The sequence below is a fragment of the Dioscorea cayenensis genome, chromosome 2, assembly GCF_009730915.1.
Source record: "Dioscorea cayenensis subsp. rotundata cultivar TDr96_F1 chromosome 2, TDr96_F1_v2_PseudoChromosome.rev07_lg8_w22 25.fasta, whole genome shotgun sequence".
NCBI lineage: Eukaryota > Viridiplantae > Streptophyta > Magnoliopsida > Dioscoreales > Dioscoreaceae > Dioscorea > Dioscorea cayenensis.
The window spans coordinates 8,458,580-8,470,008 of NC_052472.1; the positions used below are offsets into that span (position 1 = coordinate 8,458,580).

The 11,429-nt window shown below is 34.9% G+C and overlaps 1 protein-coding gene across 1 annotated transcript; it reads right to left on the reverse strand.

Moving 5' to 3' along the window:
- Positions 1-10,020: 10,020 nt before the first annotated feature.
- LOC120272307 (glutamic acid-rich protein-like) lies at positions 10,021-10,927 on the reverse strand. The gene is made up of 2 exons (XM_039279112.1): positions 10,919-10,927; positions 10,021-10,524 (listed from the first exon to the last, which is right to left on the reverse strand). Exons 1-2 carry the CDS (start codon positions 10,925-10,927, stop codon positions 10,021-10,023), a joined length of 513 nt encoding a protein of 170 aa, XP_039135046.1.
- Positions 10,928-11,429: the final 502 nt, after the last annotated feature.

An 11,429-nucleotide genomic window follows, 5' to 3' on the forward strand; every position in this document is an offset into this window, starting at 1 on the left:
GTTACGTATTGCTCACTTAAAATGAGAGCATGTTTCATTATTATCTTAAAGCACCGGTTGCGCCATCATACACCGCAATAAATAAGGCCACAGCCATCTCTTTCTTGAACCACTAAAAGGAGCATCTATCAAATGGCAATGGCATAATGAGGATCTCCCAGGTTGCTATTTTTTGTTTAACTCGGAGATTTTCAACAAAGTGGCAAATAACACGTAGAGCTGCTCAAGTTGTTAATATCTTTTGTTTATGTGGAAAATACACACAATAAATCAATAATTGAAATATGAACATAAATTTAGACAAATCAACACAAATGTTGCTACACAAGAATTACACAACCAAAGCCAAAAACATTATGGATTCACCTATCGAATGTTGATATTTACAAAGGAAATAAACAATTCACAAAAAATAAATAATACCAATCAAATTAGCTATTCTTCAATGGACACTAGTAGTTATCTCACCTTTGTGCTAGATTTTTCCATGAAGAAAATCACTCAATCTTTTCAACGAAGTTTGACGGAGATCTTCACAAACAATTAAACTAAGGATGGAACCAGTAACTCAAAGTAAAAGTTATGCAAGAAAGTTGGAAGTGGGAATTTCTTAATGGCCTCCACCAGTGAAGGAGACTAAGATGTGGCTTCAAATGGTCAATAGGGGTTTCGTAGTGATCTCAAGACTTCACTCACACTGTAACGCCCGCAGGTGATTCCTAAGGTATTCGCTTTATTATTTTTCGGGTATTTTAGAATGTTGACAGGCTGATAGGGCACGGTTTCAGTTGTTAAATCATGGGCGACTAAGTAATTTCTCTCTCACATATATCTATAGTGCTATGTAAATGAAAATAACAAAAATAAAAAGGAAGACCTAGGAAACAACAAACGGTGGATTTATGGGTATTTTCCGAATAATTAATAATATTAATAATAAATAAATAAATAAATAAGCAGTAGAAGAAGAATAAGAAGAATAAATATAATAAACATAAGAAAAATATGAAGAACGTATAATAATAAATAAATAATAATAATAATAATAATAATAATATTGGTAAGAAGAATAATAATGAAGAAGAAGAAGAAGAAGAAGAAGAAGAAGAAGTAGAAAATAGGAAGGAAATATAATAAAAATAAGAAAGATAAATAAAGCAGTGAAGGAAGAAGCAAAATAATAATAATAAAATAATAATAATAGGAATATTAGTGATACTAAATAAATAACATACACACAAATAAATAAGAAGAACAAGAACAAGAAAAAGAATAATAAACAAATAATAATAAGAAGAAAAATAATAAATAATAAATAAAATAAATAAATAATTATAAGAAGAAGAACAATGTAAAACAAGAATGCAGAAAAGGAAAATAAATATAATACAATAATAATAATAACAACAACGTGTAATCGACAAAATAGCATTGTACTTTCTCTCTCTCTCTTCCTTGGTCCCTGCACTCAAAAACCACTCATATTAAGTCCTTGTACCATATAAAAATAAGTAAATCAGAAGAAGAATAATTATATTAAGAAAATAATAATAAATAAGAATAATAATAAATAATAATAATGACAACAACAACAACAATAATAATAATAATAATAAATAAGAAGCAAAAGAAGATGAAGAAGAAGAAGAAGAAAATAATAATAATAATAATAATAATAATAATAATAATAATAATAATAATAATAATAATAATAAATAATAATAATAATAAGAAGAAGAAGAAGAAGAAGAACAAGAAAAAGAACAAGAACAAGAACAAGAACAAGAACAAGAAGAATAAATATAATAAAAACAAGGAAATTAATAATAAATAAATAAATAATTATAATAATAATAATAATAATAATAATAATAATAATAATAATAATAATAATAATAAGAAGAAGAAGAAGAAGAAGAGAAGAAATATAATAAAAGAGATATAATTAATAATAACAACAGGAAAAGAAGAAGAATAGGAAATATAATATATATAATAATAAATAATAATAATAATAATAATAATAATAATAATAATAATAATAATAATAATAATAATAATAATAATAATAGGAAGGTAGAAGAAGAAGAAAAATATAATACTATGATAGTTAATGAAATAAATAATAATATTAATAATTGTAAATAAATAATTATAAGAAGCCGAAGAAGATAAAGAAGACAAATATTATGACAGAAAAATAATAAATAAATAAGAAGAAGAAGAAGGTAAGAAGAAGGAAGAAGAAGAAGGAGAAGAAGGAGAAATATGAAATGAAAAATATGAAAAATAGTAACAATAATAATAAATATAAGAAAGTAATAAATAAAGAAGAAGAAGAGCAAGAACAAGAACAAGAACAAGAACAAGAACAAGAAATATAATATAAATGAAAATTGCCAAAAATCACTAACTTTTAGTGATATTATGCACAAAACAACCCCTGAATTTGTGTATCCCAAAACACCTTCCTCTTTTAAAGTCACCGATTTTCCAAAACCCTGCGTCAGAACGTTGCCAAACTGCGCAACAGCTTACTTTTGAAATTATATAGAGATTAAATCGTCTGTGCATGGTAGTTGTGGTAGTGCAATCATATTTCATGCTGAAGAGGAGTGATATCGGATAACTCCTAAAGACAACCATTACCGCCGTCGGGTTATTCTCTCTCTCTTCGCCTCATCAGCCTTTTCCATTTCCAGCGTTGCTCCGGTGCGGCATCCTTGTCTTGAAGATTAATCTCGCTTTTCACCATTGTCTCGAGAAGAATTCTCGCCAAGTGTTCAAAGATTTCACCACTGCAGTCTAAGGTATTGAGCTGAAGCAGACAATGTTGAAGAAGTTGTGTTTATGGTATAAACGATTCATGAGAAAAAGTGATTTTTGTGGTTTTGTTTAGGTTCTGCTTTTTATTGGATGATATTGAAGTCTATAGGGAGATTTATCGTCTAGGTTTTGTTTTTGTTTCATTTTTGTCTCGTGGTACATGATCGAAAGAGATTTTTCGATTGTTATGCCATGTAATGTTTACAATGTGGGTTTCTTTTACGCTGATATGGTTGCAGCTTTTAAAAATGAGGTGCTCCGTGCATAATGGGATTTTATTTAAACATTTTATGTTTATGTTTAAGAGTTGTTGTTTCTATTTAAATATTTATGTTTCCGCTAATAATTTAGGTTACCATTTAGAAAAACTTTACTTTTCGCCTAAATTTATCTTTAATACTTTTTAATGTATAGTTATTATCACAAGTTTGTAATTATGGCGGTTAACCTAGTTAATAAAGGTGAAGCTACTTGACAATCGATAGTGAGACTTTGGCTAAGTTAAAAATTCACATGAGTGGATGACACATCGAGATAACTGAGGACACCGCTTGGTCGCATTCTCTAGATTGAAGCTATAGTTCCGAAGAGAGGGTGAGCCCTCCTTTTAATTCTTTTGCAGCAAAGACATAGGGATGGCCGCATCAACAAATTCAAGATTAAGGAAAGCTTGGTAAGTTTCAGTGTGCCCAGATGTGGCTCGCCTAGACTACTTTTTACAATAGAGACACAACAAGATTTTCAAAGAAGAAGAAGAGCACTCCGCTTTTGAAGATAGATGTTTTTCCAAAAACCTATGAAAAGACATCGAGACTCCATCAAGAGAACACTGGAAAATTTTGTTTAGTAGAGCGAGAGAAGAAAAATATTTTGTCAAACTCCTCGATGGTGTACCACATGGGTAAGGATCCTCTTCCCAAACACGCCCCCGCTTGGCTCCAAATTGATCGCTGGCTATGTCGGCGACCCACCCGTAATTGATCGACATGCATGAGCGCAAGCGACGACAAGTGGTCGAGTGGAGGACGCTCGACAAGAGGCCGCATTTGAGTGAACCGAGATGAGCCGGGAAGAAGACTAACACGGATACCGCTAAAGATTGCTCCGGCTGCACTCGAACATCCGGGTTTACGAGTCAACAAAGACTAGAAAGAAGGTGCGCGATCGGCAAGATCCCAAGGATGATGTGCTACAGTTGAAAATAGTTACATCGGAAGCAAGTGTCGATAGAAGCCATGTTGTCATTGTCAAGGAAAAGAGGTAATAAAATCATGAGTCATTGTTTAAATATCATAACATTTCTATTTAAAAATATAACTTAGTGTTTAAAATAGCGTTTTCTCGCTTTAAATATTTGTGATATCATTTTAAAAACCTAAGTAAACTATTTAAATAATTGAGTTAACTGCTTAAAAACCATTTGTTATTGTTTAAATTGAATGTCTTCACTACCATTGTGTTGGTTAACTATGTTAGTTTCCTAAGCTGGTCGTGACAGTATCATCGATGAAGAAATCTTCGCTCGCCATCCACCGTGGAGATGTCATTGCGCGCACCCACCGCCGAACGTAGGATGAGAGGCCATCCCTTCAAGGCGCGACGACTGCCTAATGATAGGCTAACCCACAAGACGACTTCTCGGCGCCCGAGGAGCCCCGCCCTACCCCACCAAGCAGAAACACCCTCTCCTACCTAACAGCCTTCTTCCCCAATCGTAATAGTTCCTCGACACTACGGCTTGGCAACGGTCACCGTCACTGGCTCACCCAGTGTGCACCGTAACCACTGTTCGTGTTCCCGACCGCTGTCGTGGAGGCTTTGGAAGGATGGGCACAATCAAATGTGTCGTCTCCCTACAAACAAATGGCACGGACTACGCTGGAAAAAGCCTCGATGCGCCCAAGGTAGCCATGGTGATCGCCGAGGAGGCAAGTGAATGAAGCGCCGGATTTTGATGACGTGACGCCATCGGGATGGCGCTCAAGAGTGCCACATTTGAAGAGAATCGCAGAAGAAAAACAACAATGCCTCTCCTCCACCGCCGATAATAAAATAATTGTCGCACCACTTGCGCTGATCGGTCGGCTAGCAATGGCAACATTTGAGGAAAATTACTCCTAAGAAGATGCACCGTAGTTGATACTATGAGCCAAAGAGATTCCCATCCCTCGGAACCGGTAGACAACATCGCTTCGTCAAAGATAGATACAACCCTCGACAACAAGAACCAGAAAGATTGTGTTCCTGGTTGATGCTATCGCATGTCTACGATTTACCAAATCGCTGATAGCATTGTCAATGAAATCCTGGGCCCGCTTTAACTGCGTATGGTACCACAGCATTGAAGGGAGAAACCTCCCACAACCATCAACAATAGCACCTGGGCGATGAACTAAAATGATGCCGACGAGGGCAAGGGAAACGCCAAATAAAAACAATGACCGTGTCGGGTTCAGCGTGAGTGATCCTCACCAACCAACAACTACAAGGAAATGTATGGACTTTTGACCAAGAAGAAAAGATACCTCGGACAAGGGCACCTCGATGTATTCAGTAGGAGTTAGTTAAAGATCCTCCCGAATTGTCGGATGGATTAGTAAGTATCAAGTATTTCACTATACTTTAAATATATATATGACATCATTTAACACATATGAGTTACCGCTTATATACAGTTAGTTTCCATTTAACATTATGATGATAATGATAATGATAAATGAAGAAGAAGAAGAAGAAGAAGAAATATAACAAAAAACAAATATGAAAAATAATAATTAATTAATTAATTTGTTAATTAATTAATTAATTACAAGAAAGTAGAAGAACAAGACCAACAAAAAGAAGATTAAATATATATAAGAAAAAATAATAGTAATAATAATAATAATAATAATAATAATAATAATAATAACAATAACAATTAATTAACTAATTAATTATAAGTAGCAGAAGTAGAAGAAATAGGAAAACAAGAATAAATATAAGAAAAAATATAAGAAAAAATATAAGAAAAATTAATAAAATAAAATTAGAATAATATAATAATAATAATAATAATAATAATAATAATAAAAAGAAATAAGAAATAGAAGAAGAAGAAGAAGAAGAAGAAGAGATATGTTAATAATTAGAAGCATTAGAAGAAGAACAAGAAAAAGAAAAACAAGAATAATTATAATAAAAAAAATAAATAAGAAGAAGAGGAGGAAGAATAAGAAGAAATATAATAAAACAATTCTGTTAGAAAAATAGTCAGTATTGTTTTGTGGTTCTGCTTTTTATTGGATGATATTGAAGTCTCGCAAAAGGAGATTCATCGGTTAGGGTTTTGTTTTTGGTTTTCATTTTTCATCTCGTAGTACACGCATCGAAAAGAAATTTTTCATATGTTATGCCGTAATGTTTACAATGTAGGTTTTCCCTTAACGTTGATATGGTTGCAGTTTTAAAATGAGATTTTCGCTTAAGTAATGGGATTGTATTTAAACATTTGATGTATCCGCTTAACAATTGTTTTTCTCGTTTTAAAATGTGAGTTTTCTGCTTAAATATTTATATCTCCGTTTAAGAATTTAGTTTACCGCTTTTAAAAAATTTTTACTTTCCACTTAAATTTGTTTGAATACTATTTAATATATGGTTATTGTCGCATGCTTGTGATTATTGCGATCAACTTAGATAATGGGCGATGCTACAGAGACGCCGGAGAGATGGTAAGTGCTTTGATAACTAGAGTTTTATAAATGTGCTCTTTTAGTCTGGGATTCTAACATCAAATTTTAAATCTCGACAGTGGAGACTATTCGACTATTGTGTCGATATGGATCTCGGCGAATCAGCGACTCTAGCCTACCCCCTTGTCCACTTACATCGACACCCCAAGGTAAAAATGAAGAAGTGTCGACTGCACCGCGTACATCATGCGGTTAATCGAATCACCGCTCGACGGTGAAAAAGCTACGTACTCACCGCAAGCAAAACGTCCCTTACATGCCCTTAAAGCATGTTACCTGTATACTTAAGGAAGGGGCACAACCGCATGACCTGAAAATGGGGGATTCGCTGACGAGGGAGAAAAAGATTGATATATAATATTGTACAATAGAGTTACCGTAAATAACATTGTATATCATATACATATCATAGTTTTTGTTTAAATATCTTTGTCTCTGCTTAAATTCTTAGTTTTATGTTTATTTTTGAAGTTAACGCTTAAAATAAAATTGTCTCCATGTTTAAAAGAATCATTGTCTTCATTTAAATATATTTTATATTGTTTGAATATCGTTGTCACTATGTAAATTATTATAGTTTCTGTATAACTTTTAATTTATTTAAAATACTGCTTTTGATTCTCAAAATGTTTAAGTAAAATGTTTAAACTGCAATATCTCCTCGCTTAAATATCAAAATGTTGACAACAAATAAGTTATTTTCTTTGAAATAATTGTTTATTTACAATGCCTAGTCGGGCGATGACGCTTTCATTGTAAGATCTATGGTTGAAAACGCCTTGAAAACATTGTCTGATATCCAACGACAATACTTCAGATTAATCTGACAAGGAAGGAAGGCATGCCACACTGTTAGGGTCGCTATGAGGTGGAACGGGACCGGGCAGTAATCCGAATTCTTCCAAAGACTTCAGCTTAAAACTGAAAAAGGTCAATGTTTTAAATGGAAATATAAAATGTTTAAACGGTATTTAAACATGTTTTAAATGGTAACAAAAATATTTAAACTGTAAGTAAATAGTTTAAACGGTAAAGCAAATATTTAAATAGAAACAAAATAATTTAAGGGACAAAGCAACATGTAAATGGTAACGTAATATATTTAAAAAGGTAAATGGGATAATTAAAACAATAATTAACTTACTACTACTGCATAAACATAAAAAGAGAAGAACTTTACAACGAGAAGAAAATCATTTTCGAGAGGGATACGACAATGGCACATCATCCGCTTTTAACAATAAGAGTCGACTACAGCAAGCATTTGAAGATGGAGTACACGTGACACATGCGCTCGAAGTCAACCTCGCTTTGCTACCGGACAAACTGCTTTTATGTCCATCGGGTGTGATAAACTTCACCCCCGACATGGGAAATATCGAGACCCCATCGCCTACATATCTCACTAACACTCGATTCCCAAGAAGTCGGCCACGAGAACATTAGCACTCGCTCCCTTCCCGCTGTATCTAGCAATAGCACAAAAACTCTCCAAACAAAAGTCTCTACATGTTTATAAGTTGTTACTCCTTCCCGCAGTATGATCAAACCGAGAGCAACGAAGAAATTTCTCACCTTATCGGAAAACTAGCGTAACTCAAATCGAAACAAAACCAAAATGAGTTGAAGAAGAAGAAGAAGAAGATGTAACGAGTCTTCTAAACTTTGTTCGACAAAAAGCAAGCAGGAAGGCCAAAAAAAATGCACAAATGTATGCATAAAGGTCAGACTTGATGTGATTGGGTGGTATTTTTTCCACCATTTGCAAGGGTAAAAATGGAATTTTCATAACATGGACCCACTTCAAGGACCGATAGGGGGATAAAAGGGGAATTTAAACTATAACAAAAAGGGTTGTCCGGGGCTATACAAGAGTTGGAGGGGGTTTTTAGGGATTTTTGAAAATAATGAAGGCCAAATAGTAATTTTCCATAATAACAATAAGGTAAAAATTACCTAAAAAGTCCCCTCGTAAAGTTTCAAACTTCCACCGCAATTCCTCCGACAATTTTATTTCCCATTAGATCCTCTTTTTGAGCCATGTTCTCTTTAGCCCTTGTTGTTAGTTTCGCTGGCTATGGAGGTAAAATGACTCAAATTCCCATGTAAAAATGTGAGATCGAAAAAAACAAAAAGTTTCCCTCCAAGTCACATCACATTTAATATAAAATATGGTCAAATATTCCAATGAAGCTTCCTTGTCAGAGAAGAGATGATATTTCACTTCTTTTTCTCAAGGTTGCCATTATTTTTGAACTTGTGCTTGTTTATCTTGGTCTGGTCTCCAAAGCTTCAACTTCGTCTCCTAACTTGTTTAGTTAGCAGATTGAAGTGAAGATATTTATACGTAAGCTGTTATTGCTCCTATTGTTGTTGTTGTTGTTCTTCTTCATCTTCTTTATCTTCTTCTTCCTCTTTCTCTTCTTCTTCTTCTTCATCATCTTGTTTATGTTGTTCTCCTTCTTTTACATCATTTTCTTCATCTTCTCTTCATCAACTTCATCTTTCTTAACCTTCGCTCTTTCGGCCATCTTCCTTCCTCATCTTCTTGTCTTCATCTTGTCTTCTTATTCTTCTTCTTCTTCTTCTTCTTCTTCTTCTTCTTGTAATTGTTATTCTTGTAATTGTTGAGCCCAATTAAGCACGCTTTTGTATTTGTAATATGCTTCTTCACTTTTGTCATTTTTGCAATTCCATGTAGGCGTCATTAACAATGGAAACATTTTCCGCCATGGCATGATACAAAGGTGAAGGACATGTGCTTCAATTTACAGTCTTAAGTTCATGGGAGTCAGTCATGAGTGAGATATATGCTCACTGAGCCATAGATATTACTCAAGAGAAAGTGAAGTTCAGAACGCCCCGACGATACAAAAACCCTTTTGCCCTAATTGAGTCCGACCGATTTTTCAACGTATGTGTCATATCTACCATAGTTTCAACAAATTTGTCGTGGACATCATCATCAAGGATGTGAGTGTCTCTACAGATAGAAACTCGGCCTCCTTGATCTCATTGTAATACCACAATCACTAATTTTGTTGCAAATGCTTATTTGTTCCTTTGTTAGTATATTATGTGTATTAATATATCTCATCAGATTAAATATATTTCCTATGTATAATACCCAATTTCTTGTATCTTATTCTGATTTCCGTGTATAATATGTCTTTCCTATGTACAATATTTGTTTCGTGGTATATTTTAAATTTGTTGTGTGTGAAAATACATTTTCATGTATATACTTTCACTTTACTATGTATGTTATATGTTTTTCTGTGAGTACATCCGGAATTTATGGCTATTTCATAGGTGTTATATGTTATTGCATGACGACATTTTCAATTACAGACATAGTCACTACAAATGCAAGATCTCACATGTAATTGCGTAACTGTTCAGGTTTGTTTCCAATACTTTATACATTTTTTTCAACATCGTCGGTGACCGCATTGTCAAACTAGTGTGCATTATCCTGGTTCTCCTTTTCTTCCTGCCTCACTTCATCAGGGGTAGCATATTCAGTAGTGGATTCATTCTTGTCGCCCTTGTCCACGACGGTGTTCTTCTCTTCGTTGGCATGTTTTGTGTCATTGTCGGTACCCTTCTCACCTTCATTGTTCTCCTCCCTGGCGGCCTCCTTCATAGTTTCGACGTCCTTCTCGTCGTCGGCGTCCTTGTCACCTTTGTTGTCTTTCTCTCCGGCAACGTCCTCCTCAGCTTCCACGTCCTTGTCACCTTCGTCGTTCTTCTTCCCGGCTGCGTCATTCCCACCTTCAATGTCCTTCTCATCTTCGCTGTTCTTCTCCGTGGTAGCCTCAATCGCACCTTCTATGTCCTTGAAACTTTGGCTGTCCTTCTCTCTAGTGGCTTTCTTCTCACCTTCTATTTCCTGGAAACCTTGGTTGTCCCTCTCCCTGGTGGCCTCCTTCTCACCTTCTATGTCCTGGTAACCTTGGCTATCCTTCTCCCGGCGGCATCCTTCTCACCTTCGGCGTTATTCTTCGTACAAGTGGTTGGTATAATTTTCCTCATTATCACGTCGAGAAGTATACGGGTCGATATATCAGAGGCGGAGGATTTGGAAGTCTAATTGTGATATGGACAATTCTTCCCTATTCAAAAGCTGCTCCATATATCGAATGCAAAGCACCGGGCAATCAATGGTGCGGGGTGCCTGCTGGGGGCAATCCCGTACATGCTCAAGTGGGAGGTCTCGAAATGGATTACTTTTGGTGTTGACCTCGAGGCATAGTTAGAAAAGATCCCACTGAACAGTTTAATGGAACATGTTAGTCACTAAATAGAAGAGCATAGGAAAGCATATCATAGTTCTATAAGGTATTTTCGTCACTTACCATGTCCATGGCGTCAGAATTCTAAATGTCGGAGATAACTGATGAGTAGTGCATGTACTTCTGCTTCTCATTATCCAAAACGAGCAGATGGTAATGACCATGAAATAGGATTGGCATAAGTATAATGTTAGTTGTTTGGTACCCGTATATGACATCTTCCATCAAGTACAGTGCTTGTTCAGCAGCGAATTGCAAATTCTGCATAGCAAAAGCCAGGGGTCATGTGACAACGCCACATCTCTTGAATGCCAAAGGATTTGTTAGCAATTCCGCACGGAGCATGAGTATGAGGGCATTCAATACATCATCATGGACATTTTCCTTCCCATCAAGGAGGACGAACAGATGGGCAATGGTGGTATACCCATAGTCGTTATCATCCCTCCATATGACAGAGATGCATACAAGACGCACACAACCGACCATAAGTACGCACATGTAACAATAGGAATACATAGTAAATAACGTATTTGCACAGGAAACTAAAAATTTACACACGAAATTAATTATA